This window comes from Neoarius graeffei, chromosome 27 (genome assembly GCF_027579695.1).
Source record: "Neoarius graeffei isolate fNeoGra1 chromosome 27, fNeoGra1.pri, whole genome shotgun sequence".
NCBI lineage: Eukaryota > Metazoa > Chordata > Actinopteri > Siluriformes > Ariidae > Neoarius > Neoarius graeffei.
Window position 1 is genome coordinate 15686315 of NC_083595.1, and position 22781 is coordinate 15709095.

Consider the following 22781-nt stretch of genomic DNA (forward strand, 5'->3'; position numbering starts at 1 on the left):
TTTAACCATTTTTATTCAATTTTAGGGTGCAAATTAGACACCAGGAAGATTGAATTTGCTTTTTGGGTTGTTCTTCTAGAAAATAAAGTTGATATTCTATGTTCCACCTCCGACCCTTGCCTATGGCCTTTAAGGACAGAGAAATTTATGCATTCTTTGTAAAATGTAAAACAAGGTGCAGGGGTTTTTTTTTTGTTTGTTTGTTTTTTGGTCTAATTGACTTCAAGACACCAAATACAGGAGTGGCTGGTGCCAAACAACTGCTTATAATGTAAGCCATAACAGGACATTCCAACACATTATAGGTGTAATATGTCATATTTTTTTAAAGATTTTTTTCACCTTTATTATTGGATAGGACAGTGTAGAGACAGGAAATGAGTGGGAGAGAGAGACGAGGAGGGATTGGGAAATGACCTCAGGCCGGAATCAAACCCAGGTCCCTGGATTTATGGTATGGCGCCTTATCCACCTGAGCCATGACGCCCCTGTAATATGTCATATTAATATGTAATATTTATTAATAAATGTAAAATTGTAATGTACACCAATCAGCCAGAATACTAAAACAACTAACAGGTGAAATGAAGAATAACACTGATTATCTCATTACGATAATCAAGGAGTGGGATATATTAGGCAGCAAGAGAACAGTCAGTTCTTGAAGTTGATGTGTTGGAAGCAAGAAAAATGGGCAAGCATAAGGAGCTGAGTGACTTTGACACAGGACAAATTGTAATGACTGGGTCTGAACATCTCCAAAATGGTACATTTTGTGGGGTGTTCCCGTTATGCAGTGGTTAGTACCTATCAAAAGTGGCTCAAGGAAGGACAACCAGTGAACCACCGACAGGATGATGGGTGTCGAAGGCTCATTAATTTGCATGGGGCACAAAGCCTATCCATATGGTCCAATCTCACAGAAGAGCTACTATAGCAAACTGTTGGGTTAATGCTGGCTAAAACAGAAAGGTGTCAGCATTAACTTTTTTCAGCAGTTTGTGCATACCGGGAACACCCCACAGGATGTGCCATTTTGGAGATGCTCAGACTCAGTCATCTACCGTAGCTATCACAATTTGGCTCTTGTCAAAGTTGCTCAGTTCCTTACACTTGCCCATTTTTCCTGCTTCCAACACATCAACTTCAAGAACTAACTGCTTTCTTGCTGCCTAATATATCCCACCCCTTGACAGGTGCCACTGTAATGAGATCATCAATGTTATTCATTTCATCTGACAGTGGTTTTAATTTTATGGCTGATTGGTGTATGTGTGATATTAATATGATTGTAATATGTAATAATAAGATAATAGTCCATTTCAGGGTGATAACAGCCCTCTGCTTCACATCACAGTCAGGTGCAAATTGGGTGTAAAATTCATATACAGCTTCACTGAATCACATTTATTTTCATTTTAATTGCTTTTTTGCTTTTCTAGACTAGTCTTCTGGCTAACTGAGTATATGTTTAGTGTAACTTTTCAGACATATTGCTACTTCAGGATGACATTCTTTCAGCTACTGACCACCATGATCAATGTACTGTATCTTATTGCATATAAACAAAATAATTAAAATACACTCATCTTTCTGGTTAGTTAAGAGTTAAAGCAAATTGTGTGTGCATGTGAGGAGGCAAATTTTGACTCGCTGTTGGATGGCATAGTTATTTTTAATACTGACACTCAACTCTTGGAGCCAATCAGAGTCCAGTGTATCTAAAGAAACTACGTCTAGAGTTACAGGAGTCTCATACAGACTGGCTACAAACTTCTGTTTCTCTCTGTTCATCTATTTCTGACCTTCATCAGGTAGTATCCTCTTCCAAATTAATTTCAAACTTCATGGTTCACTGTACACTATATAATTCCACAGTGCTGTTGAATGCTCAGATCTGATTGGTCAGATTGCATTTTTTATAACAGCCACTCTAGTCTAGCTCTCTCAGCCAGTAGTAACGACTCATTCACAGGAACTTGTATGGGAGATTCCCTCTTATCTTTGTCTAATGTCCTTACTTAAAACAAAGTGGTTGGAATATGTAAAACTGTACGTTGAAAATGACAAGGTTCTGATGATGTTATATATGATATAGAAGTGCCTTACATTGTAGTTATTTCTCTGCCTGTTTGTCTGTCTGTCTGTCTGAGATGTTGGATGTGTTGATAGTTGGAGCAGGTCCTCATGCTCTCATTCTGGCTACTCTACTCTTGAACCCCCAGCAGCATGTTGACTCCTCTAATGTGGAAATCCTCCAGGGGGTACAACTCAGCAAGACAAATTCCAAGACTGGACGGACCAAGAGCAAGAGGAGATCTATTGGTATGTTTAATCTTTACACTGTTATTTTGGCCTGATCCTAAACATTTTTGTATCTACATCAAGTATTAGTTTATATACTCCAAAAAAATTCCCAATGAATTCATATACACATATACGCAACTCCACCAAATGAGATAGCAGTGTGTCTGTTTTCACAAAGCATTCTGTTTCCACAGATACACTGTCAGAACAATACAAAGACCAAAAATGTCCACCATGTCCTCCTTTGCATTTCAAAGTGGTGGATTCTTATGGAGAATGGGCTTCCCTGTGGGAGAGCCAGTTCACTGCCTTCAATATCCCTCACCTTCGCTCACACATGCTGGTGCACACGAACCCTCTCAATAAGGTAATAGCAAACTGAATCATCGGACTTGTTAAATACGGTTGAAACAAAGTTACAAATGTCATTCGTGAACAGCTTTATAAAAAGGTTATGGTGTTGTCTCAAAATCAAAATCCTAAATAATCCAGTACTATTCGTGTGTGGAATCTTAGAAAGCCTTGCAAGAGTTTGTGCTGGCAGAGGATCGAGTAGCTGAGCTTCACTCTCTTCCTGAGAGGGTTTTCATTCACGATAAGAATGCCTTCTTTAATGATGGGCGCCTTGGCAAGCAAAACAGGAAGCTTCTCAGTTCTGCTCGAGGCCTGCAGAAAAACTTATATTTTAGTCTGCCAGGAACTCAGCTCAGTGTGGACTTCTTCAAGGAGCAGGTCTGGGGTCAGTGTGGCATGGATCAAAACCATGGATGTACTTAGGAATACTGAACAGATATGTGTGGCATGGGAAGAGGAAATTAACATACATGTAACATAAATGTATGATGTATGGGTCGGACACCAACTTGTTGAATGACTAACAACTAATAAAATTGCACAAAAAGCATGGAATTAAACCATTTTTAAATGTTTAATCAAGCACTGCTGAGAAATGGCACTGCATCAAGAAGTGAGGGAAGTTCCTATGGCATCACGTGCCACTTTTAAATAGATGTCATATACACAAGCTTGTTAGGGTAATGCTGTGCATGGTATTCTGTGCATGGTAGCATCTAGCACCTCTTTCAGTTTATTCAATAAATTATTGTACAGCACTGCTTCAAACAGGTGTGCAGTTACGACCTGGACCATGTCCTCATCAAAGGCACTGTGGACAGAATTACTCCATTTCTCTCTGAAAAACAAAAGAAAGTTGAATTTTTTCGAGTGACTCTAGACACTGGGGACACTCTTGAGGCCAAAAGACTCGTGCTAGCCACAGGACCCACCAGAGAACAGATGGCAAATATCCCTTCATGGGTGAGAGCAATCACAGAGAGTTACCCTGAAGAGAGGCTGCAGCACACAGTGGAACTCATGCACATTCTCTCTCAACATAAAGCTAAAGGCAATCACTTTGCAGGTAATCCTGGTTTTAACAAAATAATAAGGAATAACTGATCCGGCAAAATAACCGATCAGGGATTCAATGCTGTACTATCCCAGGGCCACCTGCTGTATGCCATCAGAACCAGAGAGTAATGGTGATTGGTGGAGGTCTGACCAGCGCCCACGTCATCATCATTGCTCTGCAACAAGGTGCAAATCAATTGACCTGGGTCTTGCGCAAACACGTACAGGTAATTTGACATGAACTCTCCAGGAAGAATATGAAAGGGCAGAACAATTTCCATGACATCATCTATTCACCAGTCATATACAGTACCTCTGAAAATTTGGCATAAATCAGCATGCAAACATCCACCACAATCATCTACAGATGAAGCTGGAGAAGAGCAGTGAATGTGAAGAATTGGGAATTACTTTTTTTGTATTGTGATGTTACTTTTGTCTGGTTTTACAGACCTTCATGGTCTAAAAGGGTTAAGTTGTAAGCAAACTTTGGACATGTCCATTAGTTATGAAGGATCACAGTAGGCACAGGTATTATTTAGATGGTGAACCCTTCGCAGCACACAAGCAACATCAACATTTCAGTTTGTCTCACTGGTACAAGTGTATCAGCATTGCTGAAATTTTTAAAGACTGTGTAAACTGATCACATCTGTAGACACATCTGTTTCGCTGGTGCACTTTATATGTGTAGGGCGGCACAGTGGTGTAGTGGTTAGCGCTGTCGCCTCACAGCAAGAAGGTCCGGGTTCGAGCCCCGTGGCCGGCGAGGGCCTTTCTGTGCGGAGTTTGCATGTTGTTCGCGTGGGTTTCCTCCGGGTGCTCTGGTTTCCCCCACAGTCCAAAGACATGCAGGTTAGGTTAACTGGTGGCTCTAAATTGACCGTAGGTGTGAATGGTTGTCTGTGTCTATGTGTCAGCCCTGTGATGACCTGGTGACTTGTCCAGGGTGTACCCCACCTTTCGCCTGTAGTCAGCTGGGATAAGCTCCAGCTTGCCTGCGACCCTGTAGAAGGATAAAGCAGCTAGAGATAATGAGATGAGACGAGACTTTATATGTGTACTGTTATAGAATACAGAATATTTGTCTTTTTCTTTATTTTTGTGTTTACCCCAGCCCTATTTCAGGGATCAGTTTCTGACCCCAGGACTACCAATCTTTTGGTTGGCAGGATATTCTCAACACAGAAGTTACACTGTGTGGTTAAAATGCTGGGTCTTTACCCACATCTGAAACTGCAGTAAGATATCTTGTGTGCGTATGCAGTATGCACACAAAAACTCACGCAAAAGCTGCATTCAGTACTGAGTTATGTGTATATAGTGAAATTGGGTAGTAGTGTTGTGGTACTTGAGATCAAAGTTGATCTCAAGACAACTTTTTGAAGGTCTCAGTCTCATCTTGGAATCCTGTCACATTTCTACTCATTCTTGTCTCAGTCTCAGACATAGAAGACTCAGGATTTTATTTCAAGACCGGTCAAGAACACAACTGCAGGGATTTCACTAAATTACTTGTGCATTATATGATTTGTTTGTAAACATGTTTACTGCGATTAGATGTGAAACTTCCTGGTTCAAATGCAACCAACCAATAATGTGACTTATTGCTAATTTGAAAATCTTGTTACTGCTAATGGCTGTCACCCCTCCCTGCCTACCTTCGCATGCGCTGGTCTGAGGTAGGTTTCCCAACAATGTTGCACTTTAGGGCTAAAGAGCAAGTTTAAAGATGCTCTTAAGCAACACACATTGTCTCTGTATTTGGTTTTCCCGAACTCACTCGTAAGGAAGAGTCTTCAGGGCAACTTTACTAAGAGCGTCTTTGCAATGCGTGCCGTGTCCTTGATCTAGGCATTAGTAGTTGCTAAAGACATTCGTACTATAGTTGTTGAAGGCATTAGTAGCTGCTAAATCCAGTCGATGAGGCTACATGGCATTTGGTTTTAACCAAAAACCAATGAAATATAAAGTGCTAAAATATGTTAATATATTGTTTCTTAAGTAAGCATTACATATACAGTATAATGTGGTAGTTAATAATTGAAAATATTTTACATTCCTGGACAATAACATTTTTTATTTTTTTTCGCGGTCCGGTTTCCATCAAATCCTGCAGTCTGATTGGCTGGCAAGCGGGTCCGTATCCTACGATACGGACCCCAGTTACGGACCCCGGTTATGGACCTCTGGCAACTAGCTTGTTCACAACAACAACAAACATAGTAGCATTTTTTGTCAACATTTATCTTTTTTTTAATAAGATTTATTTAAAAGATTATCAAAAATCTTATACATTTTTGCCAGCATTTCTCAGGAGAATAGCATTAATTTTACAGCATGGATAGCGATAATGATAGTCTTCACAGCAAAAGCGAGTTTTACTACCCTGAGGAAGAAGAAATAAAAGAAGACATTTCAGGAGAAAGCTAAAAACCTGTAACAGTTGCTAACAGTTTTTTAGTAACATGGCTTAATCCTGAATGACTCGATTTTGTATAAATAGGGGACTACACAGGCGGCAAAATGTAGTTGTTTTCCTGCCATGGAAGTGCACTTGTATACCGAGGAGGAAGCCATTTGCATGACAGCTGTGAATGAGGATTCAAAATGGCGGCTCGCCTCGGCTCGGTTTTCCCTTTTGGGCGCTCTCGTTTTCTGTTTGAATTAGGTAAAGAAAAAAATAAATATATTATTTACCAGCTTAAGGTCGGTCCGTATCGTGAAATACCCTGACCTTGGCCTTGAATACTGACCGAGGCCCAGAGGGCCTCGGTCAGTACTTTCAAGACCTCGGTCACGGTATTTCACGATACGGACCTCCCAGCTGGTAAATAACATATATTTACTCCACATGTTTTTTTTTTTATTAAATGAACAAATGTTCACACAAAAGATTGAGCAAATAATAAACTAAATAATTAAGCAAATATTTTCCCGGTACCTGATCGTTTCATTGTCACCCAATGATGCAGTCATGATTGCAGAAACAATAACAGGTGCAGAAATTTCTCATTTATGACAGTAAATTAGATAATCACTTGCCTAATGGAATTACAGTGTCTTGCAAAAGTATTCATTCCCCTTAGGGTTTGCCCTGTTTTGTTGCATTACAAGATGGAATTAAAATGGATTTTTTTTTTTTTTTTTGGGGGGGGGGGGATTATCACCATTTGATTTACACAACATGCCTACCACTTTAAAGGTGCAGATTGTTGTTTTATTGTGAAACAAAGAATAATTAAGATAGGAAAAAAAAGAAATCTGGAGTGTGCATGGGTATTCACCCCCTTTCATATGAAACCCCTAAATAAGAGCTGGTCCAACCAATTCACTTCATAAATCACATAATTAGTTAAGATTCACCTGTGTGCAAAGTGTCACATGATGTCTGTATAAATTGATCTGTTCTGGAAGGACCCTGACTCTGCAACACTACTAAGCAAGCAACATGGAAATCAAGGAGCCTCCAAACAGGTCAGGGACAAAGTTGTGGAGAAGTATAGATCAGGGTTGGGCCATAAAAAATATCCCAAACTTTGAATATCCCAGGAGCACCATTTAAATCCATTATAGCAAAATGGAAAGAATATGGCACCACTACAAACCTGACGAGAGAAGGCCGCCCACCAAAACTCACAGACCGGGCAAGGAGGGCGTTAATCAGAGATGCAACAAAGACACCAAAGATAACACTGAAGGAACTGAAAAGATCCACAGCGGAGATGGGAGTATCTGTCTGTAGGACCACTTTAAGCTGTACTGTACACTCCACAGAATGGGGCTTTATGGAAGAGTGGCCAGAAAAAAACATTGCTTTCAGAAAAAAATAAGAAAATACGTTTGGAGTTTGCCCAACAGCATGTGGCAGACTCCCCAAACACATGGAAGAAGATACTCTGGTCAAATGAGACTAAAATTGATCTTTTTGGCCATCATGGGAAATGCCATGTGTGGCATGAACCCACCACCCTGAGAACACCATTCCTACAGTGAAACATGTTGGTGGCAGAATCATGCTGTAGAGATGTTTTTCATCTGCAGGGACAGAAAAGCAGGCAATGTAAATCAAATGGTACTAATCCCCCAAAATCCATTTTAATTCCAGCTTGTAATGCGACAAAACAGGACAAACACCAAGGGGGATTAATACTTTTGCAAGACACTGTAAATTTTATTAAAATGTGGCGATATTAATGTGACAATATGTAAGTCCATAACATATTGAAATATATTCATAATATTTTGCATATATTTATTTAATAATTAACTCGATGTACTTGAAATGTACAAGAAAAATAATTTAACACTGGCAGCTTATTCAACACTAGTTTTCTTGACTTTTCACCCACTGATTGTGAGAGTCCCTCGGAGACACATGCGGATTCTATGTATTCAGCTGTGAGGAGACGCTCTTTATTGTGAAAGAGTGATATAGGTCCATCGTAAGTTAAGAATGAACTAAAGTACTACTTTGGCTACGATGTTGTTCGGGAAAATCACATTGACTTAAATATGGATCTTAAGAGGCAGTTAAAGATGCTCTTAGCCTTAAGAGGCTTTCGGGAAACCCACTCCTGGTCCTGGTCTTGACTCGGTCTTGCCCTGCCTTGGTCTCAGTCTTGACTTTGTCTCAACCCCTCAAAGTCTTGGTCTTGTTTGGTCTTGGTCTTTATATAGCACCTTTCTCAAACTCAAGGTCGCTTTACATAGGTCAAAGAAAACAGAACACACACACACACAAAGAAGAAAAATAAAGTTGCTAAAGAGTTCTAAGTTTATGCAGTGGTGGAGGAGAAGTGTTCATGAAGCAGAAAGGTTCTGAAATGAGAGTTGAAGAAAGGAAAGGAAGAGCAGTCATGGAGGGGTTGAGTGAGGGAATTCCAGAGCTTGGGGGCCATGGCATTGAAGTACCTGCCACCCAAGGTAGAGAGTCTGGTGCAGGGGACAGCAAGGAGATTATGGCTGGATGATCTGAGAGAGTGGGATGGAGTGTAAGTGGTCAGAAGGTCACAGATGTAAGAAGGAGCAAGGTTATGGAGGGCTTTGAAAGTGAGTAGTAGGATTTTATACTTAATACAGGACAGAACAGGTAGCCAGTGAAGCTGTGAAAGAATGGGAGTGATATGAGCAGATTGTTTGGTATGAGTGAGGAGTCTCACTGCAGAGTTCTGAATGTGTTCTGAATGTATTGATCTGTGGGCAGCACGGTGGTGTAGTGGTTAGCACTGTCGCCTCACAAGAAGGTTCTGGGTTCGAGCTCAGTGGCCGACGGGGGCCCTTCTGTGAGGAACTTGTATGTTCTCCCTGTGTCTGCTTGGGTTTCCTCCGGGTGCTCTGTTTTCCCCCACAGTCCAAAGACCTGCAGGCTAGATTAATTGGTGGCTCTAAATTGACCGTAGGTGTGAATGAGAGTGTGAATGGTTCTTTGTCTCTGTGTCAGCCCTGCGATGACCTGGCGACTTGTCCAGGGTGTACCCTGCTTCTCACCCATAGTCAGCTGGGATAGGCTCCAGCTTGCCTGCGACCCTGCACAGTATAAGTGGTTACAGATAATGGGTGGATGTATTGATCCTGAAACTGGACTGGATTAAGAGAATACACTCTGGTCTTGGTCATGATTTGGTCTCGGTATTCAATCCTCAGATGTAACTACAGATTTAAGCGTTGCATAGACATTATATTACGTTTGATAGCAAAGAAAAAATGTTATATACTTTATTTCTCATTTTATGTTGCACAGTTTTTGGGGAGCTAAAGGGGAATGCTTTCCCTTCAAAACAATGAGCTAGATCCTACTGAATAAAAATCAAGCTACCTCAGAGGTGTATAATATGCATAGGTAATTTGGATTTATGATAAGTTGATCAGACAAAGACCAATTTAATTTTTTCCAATCTTCAGCTGTCCAGTTTCAGTGAGCCTGTGCCCAATGCAGCCTCAGGTTCTTGTTCTTGGCTGAGAAGAGTAGAAACATGTTCAATATCTTCCACTGTGACATATTGTGCCATCTGAAATGTTTTTCTGCTCACCATAGTTGTAAAGAGTTACAATAGCTCAAACCAGTCCCTAACTATTCTCCTCTTACCTCACTCATCAGTAAGGCACTACAGAACCACTGTTCGTTGGATGTTTTTTTGTTTGTTTGTTTTTTGCACAATTCTGTGTAAATTTGAGACAGTGTTAACTGAAGCTCTGGACCTCTATCTCCATGCATTGTGCTACTGTCAAATGATTGGCTGATTGGATAATTGCATTAATGAGCAGGAGTACGCATGTTCGTATTACAGAGTCTCATGAGTTTAGTTCAAATGCTGCCTAAAAGATACTGATAATACCTATTTCCCAACATTATCTGTCTTTGCAGCTCAAGCAGTTCGATGTTGGGGATGTGGAGAGTCTGATCGGCCGCTATTCACACGTTGAGCACGGCATCAAGCTGGATGGCCTGGCCTACCTGCGGCAGTTCTATGGAGAGAGGAGTCTACACAGGAGGCTAGCAATGATTAAACAGGCGCGTAAAGGAGGAGCTGTAACTCCAGAGGCTTATGCACAGCTGCAACCTTTCATTCAGTCAGGGCAGCTGCTTGTCAAGACATACTGCCAGGTATCCCCATTTATTCAAACATTTATAATTAGGCATATCAGGTGAAAATTCAGTTGAAACTGGTTGAAACTGAATTGCTCGAAACTGGTCTCCTTGAATTCAGAATTGAATACAGAACAACATACCGGTACTTTTTACAGAACTAAAATGTGCTTATCTGTTCTTGAGATATTACAAATCAAAGATTGAAAAAAATGGCTTAATTTTTAGGAAACTGATGTAATAATATTATGTAACAGGATAACATGGTCCAAAATGGGCCTGATTAACGAATGAGATCAAAAGTTTTTTCTTGATAACTATTTTTAATTTTCAAAATATTTACATGGAAATTGACAGGCACATAGATCGTTGTATACTGAACATTTTAAAAAATAGTAAACAAATTATGCAAATCAGTATTTAATTAGTATTAATTATGCTAATTATGTAAAACATTAAATCAGTACACTCTCTTCTTCAAAGTTTCATCAAATGGCTTTGTTTGTGCAATATAAAGCTGATCTTAACTCTCATTTATACATCACAAAGAAGGAGAAATCAGTGTTAATTACAGTTACAAATTACAAATACAAATACAAATAAAATATGCATAAAGAAGCATTGAATGTCATTCATATTTACCATTTCTCTATCAAAAAAAAAGTTAAAAAAAGAATATTTCTAATACCCTCTTTGTGCTCTGTAGACCTTTGTATTTCTAAGTAGGGCCTAATAGTCTCATCTCATTATCTCTAGCCGCTTTATCCTTCTACAGGGTCGCAGGCAAGCTGGAGCCTATCCCAGCTGACTACGGGCGAAAGGCGGGGTACACCCTGGACAAGTCACCAGGTCATCACAGGGCTGACACATAGACACAGACAACCATTCACACTCACATTCACACCTACGGTCAATTTAGAGTCACCAGTTAACCTAACCTGCATGTCTTTGGACTGTGGGGGAAACCGGAGCACCCGGAGGAAACCCACGCGGACACGGGGAGAACATGCAAACTCCACACAGAAAGGCCCTCGCCGGCCCCGGGCCGGCGAGGACCTTCTTGCTGTGAGGCGACAGCGCTAACCACTACACCACCGTGCCGCCGGGCCTAATAGTGTTTATATGAAATAATCTAAATGATTACTTCAATTAATAGTCACAGCTTTCAAGGCTAACCTCGAAAAAAATTATGTGAGCCACATCCAATAAGCAATTCCAATTAACTGAATTGAAATTGACACTCACCCTGGACAACACTCATTTCTTTTTTTAAATATCATTCCCACACTAAGATCTTAATATTTTTCATCAGAACAACTACATTTATATTCTAAAATAGTTCTTTAATTACATGAATCTGTTTGATTTGAAAAAATGTCAGTCAAGCTTTGAAAACTAACTTTAAAGTCTTCCGTGAATCATAACAACAAAACTAGCTGACAGAAATTTTTTGCTGAATACTTCATCAGAAACAATGAAAGCGAGAGAACACCCCTATAAAAGTTATACGATTGAAATCCACAAGTAATCCAGTCAGAAAACGATCAGAAGAGAGAGAGCCTGACCGCTTTCCTATGACTCAAAAAGCACCGGCAGTTTCCCGGATGTCCCATGAGCAAAGAGTGTACTCAGTTGTACCAAATTCAACCTGCCGTTACTCTGAAAGTACTGATCAGATCTTAACAAGATCAATTTCTTTGGAAAGCAGAGATTATAAGCTTTTTAATGATGGTATTCATGATAGAAAATATTCAAGAGTTAAGCAATGACAGATTTGGAGACTTAAATGAGCATCTGCATGCAGAATTTTCACAGCACGGCCAGCGAGTCTGATATGCCTATTATAATGCTTATGCTAAGCTTTATTATTATTATTATTATTATTATTATATTTTCATCAGCTGTACATTTTGGTGTTTACTACTATTAAAGGCCCCATACAGTGGATATAAAAAGTGTACATACCCCATTAAAATGATAGGTTTTTCTGATGCCAAAAAAAAATAGATTACGGTAAATAATTTCAAAACATTTCCCACCTTTAATGTGACCTATAACCTGTACAATTCAATTGAAAAACAGACAAATCTATTTGGGTTAAAAACATAAAAAATAAAAAATTTACAATAAGCTGGTTGCATAAGTGTGCACACCCTTAAACTAATACTTTGTTGAAGCACCTTTTGATTTAATTACAGCATTCAGTCTTTTTGGGCACACACCTGCCATCAATTAAAATGACTGTGATTAACCCCAAATAAAGTTCAGCTGTCCTAATAGGATTTTCCTGACATTTACTCAGTTGCATCCTCCAGCAAAAGCCAGGGTTCACAGAGAACTTACAAAGCATTAAAGGGATCTCATTGTTGAAAGGTATCAGCCAGGAGAAGGGTACAAAAAAATTTCCACGGCATTAGATGTACCATGGAGCACAGTGAAGACAGTCATCAAGAAGTAGAGAAGATATGGGACAACAGTGACATTACCGAGAACTGGACGTACCTCCAAAATTGATGAAAAGACAAGACAAAAACTGGTCAGGGAGGCTGCCAAGAGGCCTACAGCAACACTGAAGGAGCTGCAGGAATTTCTGGCAAGTACTGGTTGTGTACTATATGTGACAACAATCTCCTGTATTCTCCATATGTCTGGACTATGAGGTAGGGTCAAAGAAAAACATCCAGACCCGGCTAAATTTTGCAAAAACATACATCAGCTCTCCCAAAAGCATGTGGAAAAATGTGTTATGGTCTGATGAAACCAAGGTTGAACTTTTTGGCCACAATTCCAAAAGGTATGTTTGGTGCAAAAAACAACACTGCGCATCACCAAAAGAACACCATACCCACGATGAAGCATGGTGGCGGCAGCATCATATTTTGGGGTTGTTTTTCTTCAGCTGGAACAGGGGCTTTAGTCAAGGTGGCGGGAATGATGAACAGTTCTAAATACCAGTCAATTTTGGCCCAAAACCTTCATGTGTCTGCGAGAAAACTGAAGATGAAGAGGAATTTCATCTTTCAGCAGGACAATGACCCCAAAAAAGTTTTGGAATGGCCCAGCCAGAGCCCAGACCTAAATCCAATTGAAAATCTGTGGGGTGACCTGAAGAGGGCTGTGCACAAGAGATGCCCTTGCAATCTAACAGATTTGGAGCGCTTTTGCAAGGAAGACTGGACAAATGTTAACAGCCAATGGTGTAACCTGGGACATATCTCTGTAAAGACAGTTTTATGTTGCCCGGACTTGGAGCTGCTCGCTGTTAGCCTGTGGCCATATTATCTGCCGAGGGAGTTCAGTCACGTGATCACCATCTGTGTTTACATCCCTCCAAGGGCAGACGCAGCTGCTGCATGTGAGAGGATTCACTCTGTCACAGCAAGGCTGCAGACACAGCACCCTGAGGCATTTATGATCATTTCTGGGGACTTTAATCACGCTACTTTGGACTCTACTTTGGCTGCTTTTTACCAGGCTGTGGATTGTCCAACAAGGAACAACAGGACAATTGACTTGCTGTATGCTAATGTGAGGGATGCATACAGAGCCACACCCCTCCCCCCACTAGGGAAGTCTGACCACAACCTGGTTCTTCTACAGCCAAAGTACACCCCCCTGGTTCAAAGGCAGCCTACAACAACTAGCTCCATCAGGAGGTGGTCCCCTGAAATGGAAGATGCCCTCAGGGACTGTTATGACATCACGGACTGGGATGTGCTGCTTAGCCCACACTGTGAGGACATAGAGGGGCTGACACACTGTCTGACGGATTACCTCAACTTCTGTGCAGACGTGGTCTTCCCCGCTAAGACTGTACAGTGTTACCCTAATAACAAGCCATGGGTAACACAAGAAGTCAAAGCTGTCCTCAACAGGAAGAAGGCCACCTTCAGGAGCAGGGATAGGGATGCAATGAAAGCAGCACAGCAGGAGGTAAAACACTGCATGAGGGAAGCTAAGGACAGCTACAGGAGAAAGGTGGAGCAGAAGCTGAAGGAGAATAGCACGAGGGAGATCTGGGAAGGTGTGAAAACCATCACAGGCCACAATACAAAGACCAGAGTCGTTGAGGGGACAGTGGAGAGGGCGAATGAGTTGAATGACTTGTTCAATCGGTTCAACCAGCCCACGTCCCCCCCCACCCTCTTCCTCACTGCAGCCATCTCTCCTTCTTCCCTCAACACACCTCCCCCCAGTCATCACAGCAGCCCCCTCCTCCCCCTCCTCCCCCACCTCAACACAGACTCCTCTATGCATTACTGCAGACCAGGTCAGAGGTCAACTGAGGAAGCTTCACCCCAGGAAAGCAGCAGGCCCGGACAAGGTGTGTCCCCAACTACTGAAGACCTGTGCTGCTGAACTGGGTGAACCACTCCAACGCATCTTCAACCTCAGCCTGCAGCTGGGGAGAGTGCCAACCCTCTGGAAGACATCATGTATCATTCCAGTTCCCAAAAAGAATCGGCCCAGCAAGCTGAACGACTTCCGACCGGTGACACTCACTTCACATCTGATGAACACGTTGGAGCGGCTCTTCCTCAGCCTCCTCAGACCCCAGGTACAACATGCCCAGGACTGTCTGCCGTTTGCATACCAGGCAGGTGTCAGTGTGGAAGACGCCATCCTCTACCTGCTACACCGAGCCCACTCGCATCTGGATAAGAGAAATGGCACAGTGAGGATCCTCTTCTTGGACTTCTCAAGTGCCTTCAACACCATTCAGCCCCTATTGCTTCAGGACAAACTGAACAGGATGCGAGTGGACCCTTGCCTGGTCACCTGGATCTCCAGCTACCTCACTGACAGGCCACAGTACGTCAGGCTGAAGGACATCATGTCTGACACTGTGATTAGCAGCACCGGAGCACCCCAGGGCATAGTGCTGGCCCCTCTTCTCTTCACCCTGTACACCGCAGACTTCTGCTACAACTTGGAGCTGTGTCACATTCAGAAGTTTGCCGATGACACAGCCATCGTTGGGTGTATCAGTGACAACAGGGAGGAGGAGTATAGGAGCCTGGTGAGGGACTTTGCTGTGTGGTGCAACAGGAACCATCTGCAGCTCAACACCTCAAAGACCAAGGAGCTGGTCATTGACTTTGGGAGGTCCAAACCAAGGTCACGACCAGTTCTGATCGAGGGAGTCGAGAAAGAGGCTGTGGATTCCTACAAGTACCTTGGGCTGTGGCTGGACAGCAAGCTGGACTGGACTTGCAACACCAAACACTTATACAGGAAGGGACAGAGCAGGCTATACTTCCTTAGGAGGCTGCAGTCCTTTAACATCTGCAGGAAACTCCTGTGGATGTTCTATCAGTCTGTGGTCACCAGTGTCCTGTTTTACACCATGGTGTGCTGGGGGGCAACACATCCAAGAAGGACATATCCAGGCTGGACAAACTGATCAGGTGGGCCGGCTCTGTGGTCGGCATGAAGCTGGACTCTCTGGTGACGGTGGCAGAGAAGAGATCTATGGACAAACTATTGAACATCATGGACAATGCCAGTCACCCTCTGCACACCGTCATCAGCAACCAGAGGAGCCTGTTCAGTGACAGAATGCTCCTTCTCAAGTGCAGGACAAACAGACTTAAAAACTCCTTTGTCCCTCACGCCATCAGACTGTACAACTCCTCTCTGGGGGGGAGGAGGGGTAACAGGAGGACAGAGGATGGGAAGGAGCAGTAGCATAGCCTAACAATAAGCAATACCGGACAACGTGCAATATAACATGCAATATAAAGTGCAATATCTCTCCTGCCACCACCCCCCCTCCCCATATCTTATTCTTTTTATATTTGTATATGTAAATAATTTATTTTAATTTATCTAGAAGTTTTCTCTATTTATTTTCTCTGTTTATCTGTAATGATGCTGCTGGAATCTTAATTTCCCTGAGGGAACCTGCCCAAAGGGATCAATAAAGTTTTATCTAATCTAATCTAATCTAATCTAATCTAATCTAATCTAATCTAATCTAATCTAATCTAAATATTGATAAGTCTAGATGTGGCAGGCTGATAGACTCCTACTCATAAAGACTGAATGCTGTAATTAAATCAAAAGGTGCTTCAACAAAGTATTAGTTTAAGGGTGTGTACACTTATGCAACCAGCTTATTGTACATTTTTTATGTTTTCCCCCAACAGATTTATTTGTTTTTTAATTGAATTGGACAGGTTATAGGTCACATTAAAGGTGGGAAAAGTTTTGAAATTATTTATTGTGATCTCATTTTTTTTACATCAGAAAAACTATCATTTTAATGGGGTGTGTATACTTTTATATCCACTGTATATCTGTATGTAGGTGACTGAGGCAGTGTGGTGCTATGAAACTCAGACATGGAAGGTCTCCCTTTGTGATGGTGAAAAATGGACTGGTGACAGGATCTGGCTTGCAACTGGCTGCAAGCTGGATGTTAATGAAGACCCCTTACTGTCAGACATCAAGAAGCAATTCCCAATTCAGGTCAACCATACTTTATCCTAGGCTAGTAAAAGAGTATGCTTTATCACTCTCTTTGTATGAACTGTTGACAAAAGATGCAAGAGTGTTTCTGTGAATACTGAGGAATTTGGGGTGGGCAATTTGGTAAAAATGAAGTATGTTGAGTTTTGGTATAAGTACTGCCAAATGATAGTACCACATCCCAAGTGAAGGGCACACAGAAGAGCTGTGCTCAAATGCTTTTAGATTTTTCAGTATACAACATTAATCACATACATCATTTTGTGAGATGTCAGATATGTGACAGATATACCAGCGACTATCTATTTTTTGTGCACTTACTTAGACTTAGGGGCTCCTGCGTCTTAAGACACATGAAGCAGCCAAGGTTGTCCAGGTGTTTCTGTCTGTGACTAGCTGCAACGCATCTCTCCATCCCTTGCCGACTGACCGGAGGTCCCTCTTGACCATCTGACGCCAGTTCACCTTCAGATGTCCCTTCCACTGCTGCCTATGGAGGTTCCATTGGAAAACTTGGCTGGCAAGTCTTTCTGGTGGAAGTCTGACGACATGTCCCAGCCAGCTTAGCCGACATCTGCATATGCTTGTTGACACTGGTTGTTGGCTGTTGACTCTTCATTTTTTTGTGCACCCCCTCTTTTAAAGTCAAAATCAAATGGCTTGTTGTCTAGAATTTGGTTTCATCAGTAGACATTGTTGGTGGAATTGTAGTCTGTACTGCAGTATCCAGCAGCATTGACAATGCTAAATCTACCTTAAATTAAACGTTATATAGTTGATATCACATTGTTCACAAATTTTGGGCTTTTTGGCTTGCCATGTCGTTGGTATCAAGCTATTATCACCCAGGGTCATGTGTGTGAAGGGAATGGGCTGTCACTTTGTTTCATCATACGGACTACTTACCACAGTTAATCATGCAGATGCAATCACGGTCACATAGCTGACACGTAAGAAAGGTACGCTTCAATATTTACACACTCAACTCCATGCAAAAAACATACTAAAAGCAGTACACATGATCGTGTGTGCAAGATATTGTTCTGTTGCCCTGCCAGATAATATGAGGCACGTGAACCATGTATCTGAATAACCGTTGCAGCTCTGGGGCTGAATTCAGCACTGTCACATACAGTGGTGCTTGAAAGTTTGTGAACCCTTTAAAATTTTCCATATTTCTACATAAATATGACCTAAAACAACATCAGATTTTCACACAAGTCCTAAAAGTAGATAAAGAGAACCCAGTTAAACAAATAAGACAAAAATACTATAATTGGTGATTTATTTATTGAGGAAAATGATCCAATATTACATATCTGTGAGTGGCAAAAGTATGTAAACCCTCACTTTCAGTATCTGGTGTGACCCCTTTGTGCAGCAATAACTGCAACTAAACGTTTCCGCGAACTGTTGATCAGTCCTGCTGCACACCGGCTTGGAGGAATTTTAGCCCATTCCTCTGTACAGAACAGCTTCAACTCTGGGACACTGGTGGGTTTCCTCACATGAACTGTTCGCTTCAGGTCCTTCCACAACATTTCAATTGGATTAAGGTCAGGACTTTGACTTGGCCATTCCAAAACATTTAACTTTATTCTTTTTTAACCATTCTTTGGTAGAATGACTTGTGTGATTAGGGTCGTTGTCTTGCTGCATGATCCACCTTCTCTTGAGATTCAGTTCATGGACAGATGTCCTGACATTTTCCTTTAGAATTTGCTGGTATAATTCAGAATTCATTGTTCCATCAATGATGGCAAGCCGTCCTGGCCCAGATGCAGTAAAACTGGCCCCAACCATGATACTACCACCACCATGTTTCACAGATGGGATAAGGTTCTTATGCTGGAATGCAGTGTTTTCCTTTCTCCAAACATGACGCTTCTCATTTAAACCAAAAAGTTACATTTTTCCAATAGCCTTCTGGCTTGTCCATGTGATCTTTAGCAAACTGCAGATGAGCAGCAATGTTCTTTTTGGAGAGCAGTGGCTTTCTCCTTGCAACCCTGCTATGCACACCATTGTGGTTCAGTGTTCTCCTGATGGTGGACTCATGAACACTAACATTAGCCAATGTGAGAGAGGCCTTTATTTGCTTAGAAGTTACCCTGGGGTCCTTTGTGACCTCACCAACTATTACACTCCTTGCTCTTGGAGTGATCTTTGTTGGTCGACCACTCCTGGGGAGGGTAACAATGGTCTTGAATTTCTTTCATTTGTACACAATCTGTCTGACTGTGGATTGGTGGAGTCCAAACTCTTTAGAGATGGTTTTGTAACCTTTTCCAGCCTGATGAGCATCAACAATGCTTTTTTTGAGGTCCTCAGAAATCTCCTTTGTTTGTGCCATGATACACTTCCACAAACATGTGTTGTGAAGATCAGACTTTTGATAGATCCCTGTTCTTTAAATAAAACAGGTTGCCCACTCACACTTGATTGTCGTCCCATTGATTGAAAACACCTGACTCTAATTTCACCTTTGAATTAACTGCTAATCCTAGAGGTTCACATACTTTTGCCACTGACAGATATGTAATATTGGATCATTTCCCTCAATAAATAAATGACCAAGTATAATATTTTTTGTCTCATTTGTTTAACTGGGTTCCCTTCATCTACATTTTGGACTTGTGTGAAAATCTGATGATGTTAGGTCATATTTATGCAGAAATATAGAAAATTCTAAAGGGATCACAAACTTTTAAGCACCACTCTAGTTGACCACAAGTTCGTGGGACACCTACTTTGGCTGAGCTGTAGACAAAATGATTAAAAGCTGCATCAAGTTTAATTGTATTTTCTTTAAAAACACTCATAGCCATGTCATACACAGAGGGTAATCGTGTCTGCTGGCTTTCAGTGGAGAAATAACACTATTTGTTCAAACCAAGGTTGCAGGTGGGACAAGCCAAGTTGGCCATTTTCACACTTATTTCATTTTTTTCCTACAACTAAGAAATGTCAGAGGTCTGCTAAATTTTTTCACAGTAGGACCCAGGGAGTTCTTGCTGTATATACAGTTTTAGATCTCTACATTACACAGGCCTAGACATGGCTCTGGGACACACATTTCTCAGTATTCACAGAAACACTCGCAAACTTGACTCATCTTTCATGGAACACAGCCAGCATTGTAGGCCACTCAAAGTTGTTTTTTAAGCATTTGTTTAGCTGTGTATTCAATTAGCCTTTAGAAGTCTGAAATTGGCTTTATTTTTGCACTAGAGCAGGGGTGTCCAAACTGATCCATAAAGGGCCGTGTGGCTGCAGGTTTTCATTCCAGCCATGCAGCAACACACCTAATTTGGCTTATTCAATCAACTGACACACCCACCCTTTAATCAAGGGTGGGTGTGGCTGCAAGTATTTGACTGTGTGAAGACAGTTCAGTTGATTGAATGAGCCAAGTCAGGTGTGCTGCTGCATGGCTGGAATGAAAACCTGCAGCCACACAGCCCTTTATGGATCAGTTTGGACACCCCTGCACTAGAGCTATGAGGGTATTGTAGCTAACAGGTATTAAAAGCTTATAGCTGCTACTTTTGCATTGTACTTCAAAAAACTCACTATGCTACCTTAATATGGACATATTTTGTTAGTTTTTGAAACTTTTAGTTAGTACCATCAGTCTTCCACTACAAGATGGGCTTAATCATCCTTTCAGTATCTTTTTATCAGTCAGTTTTCAAACAGGTTGCATGATAAAGCAAACTTTGTTTCTATTCCTCTGCATGTATTATTCCATTGTTCCACTGTTGGTTGAAATTCAGCCTCAGGCCATGACACATTCACCTCCATAATTTACATTCACCGACAGATGGAAATTTGATGTACTTGCACCAGCTCTTCTGACATACTAGCACCTTTGTGAACAAAATATATTCAGACTCAGTTCTGCCTCTGGGTGTCTTGGTCTTTAATGTACCACAGTTTGGGATATTCTGCTTTACTTTTCTATAAACATGTTTTGTTAGATGCAACATCTCATCTCATTATCTCTAGCCGCTTTATCCTGTTCTACAGGGTCGCAGGCAAGCTGGAGCCTATCCCAGCTGACTACAGGCGAAAGGCGGGGTACACCCTGGACAAGTCGCCAGGTCATCACAGGGCTGACACATAGACACACAACCATTCACACCTACAGTCAATTTAGAGTCACCAGTTAACCTAACCTGCATGTCTTTGGACTGTGGGGGAAACCGGAGCACCCAGAGGAAACCCATGCGGACACGGGGAGAACATGCAAACTCCACACAGAAAGGCCCTCGCCGGCCACGGGGCTCGAACCCGGACCTTCTTGCTGTGAGGCGACAGCGCTAACCACTACACCACTGTGCCGCCCTAAAGACTTCTCATGGTTAAAGAATTGACTTGGAAGATGAGCAAGCATTTGACTGGATTGCTTTTAGTTTTGTGGACTTTTGGTTGCATTTCTGCCCGATGTCTTGGGAATGTCTTGTCTTTCTTTGTGATAACTTGATCGTCATTTCTGGACAGGGTATTACTCACTGAGTGACTTCTTGTTTTTACAAAACTATGTTTACTGGACTATCAATCTTTTAGCATCAGTGCATTAGCTGAGCCATTTTCAGAACTTTCCTTGAAGAATCTCAGTATTTTTAGTTGCCATTTAATACACTGCTGAATTTGCTAAACTCTTAGCAGAAGTAGGTGTGTTGGTGGTGGAACTTAAGAAATACTTGGTGCTTTAAGTTTCAAGGTTTTTGTCAAACCTTGAAAAAAATATTTGAGAATCTTGCTACATCAAAATTTATGTAAACCTGCTTTGTGACAAAGTTTATTACTAAATATGCTATACAAATAAAACTGAATTAAATTGCTTTAAACATCACTGTCTACCATCGTCAAAGGCTTTTGCATAGTGACTATGTCCTTATGAAGGAAATGATCCCGGTTGTTTTGCAGGTGCTTGAAGGATGGCCGTGTATTTCAGAGACACTCCAGTGGGCTCCTGGGTGTCCTGTTTATCTGATGGGCCAGTATGCAGCACTTCAGGTAATGCATTTTGAAGCTATGTATAGTGTGGGAATGTTCTCCTCTTTGAAAACTTGTCAGCTGATCATGGAAAAAAATGCATGTTTTAATGTTTATTTTTATTTATGTATATTCATGGACTTTTATTATATGGCCAGGTAGGTCCCCATGCTGTGAACCTTGCAGGAGGTCAGGCGGCAGCTTTACGCATTGCCAGGGATATAATAGATAAACATGGCAGTGAAGAGAAGAACACAGAAACCACCAAAGTGGAAAAAACACGAACTGAGGAGTACATTTCTCACATGCATGGCCTCATGTGGCTATGATGCTGATAGAGAAGAACAGGCAGCTCCTTGTGGATGCTGTCGCAGGATTTTGGTTTCCAGCTAATAACACTGAATGCATGATAACCTTAAGTAATGCTGTGTATTACTTAATAAAGAGAAATAAATTCCTGTATATATTTTTTGTTTTATGGTATAGGCAGAAATATTACACAAAAAGGGTGAGAACAAATCCACCTTTTGATGAAGTTGCTTCATCTCACCTTCAAAAAATGAGAACAATGCAACTTTTAATTGAAATAAATTTATTGAGAGAAAAACAAATCCCTCATCAAGAAATAATTATTTTCAGCAAAAACATCTCATTCATTCTCATCATCTCTAGCCGCTTTATCCTGTTCTACAGGGTCACAGGCAAGCTGGAGCCTATCCCAGCTGACTATGGGCGAAAGGTGGGGTACACCCTGGACAAGTCGCCAGGTCATCACAGGGCTGACACATAGACACAGACAACCATTCACACTCACATTCACACCTACGGTCAATTTTGAGTCACCAGTTAACCTAACCTGCATGTCTTTGGACTGTAGGGGAAACCAGAGCACCCGGAGGAAACCCGCGCGGACACGGGGAGAACATGCAAACTCTGCACAGAAAGGCCCTCGCTGGCCACGGGGCTCGAACCCGGACCTTCTTGCTGTGAGGCGACAGCGCTA

General features: G+C 41.6%; 1 protein-coding gene across 1 annotated transcript; it reads left to right on the forward strand.

Annotated features, from left to right (window-relative positions):
* The first annotated feature begins 1761 nt into the window (after positions 1-1761).
* On the forward strand, positions 1762-22107 carry zgc:113276 (uncharacterized protein LOC553748 homolog). Its single transcript, XM_060911788.1, has 10 exons — positions 1762-1814; positions 2154-2325; positions 2502-2674; positions 2824-3039; positions 3433-3727; positions 3811-3944; positions 10085-10324; positions 16616-16777; positions 21710-21799; positions 21937-22107. The coding sequence occupies exons 2-10, from the start codon at positions 2154-2156 to the stop codon at positions 22105-22107; spliced, it is 1653 nt and encodes a 550-aa protein (XP_060767771.1). The 5' UTR covers positions 1762-1814.
* Positions 22108-22781: the final 674 nt, after the last annotated feature.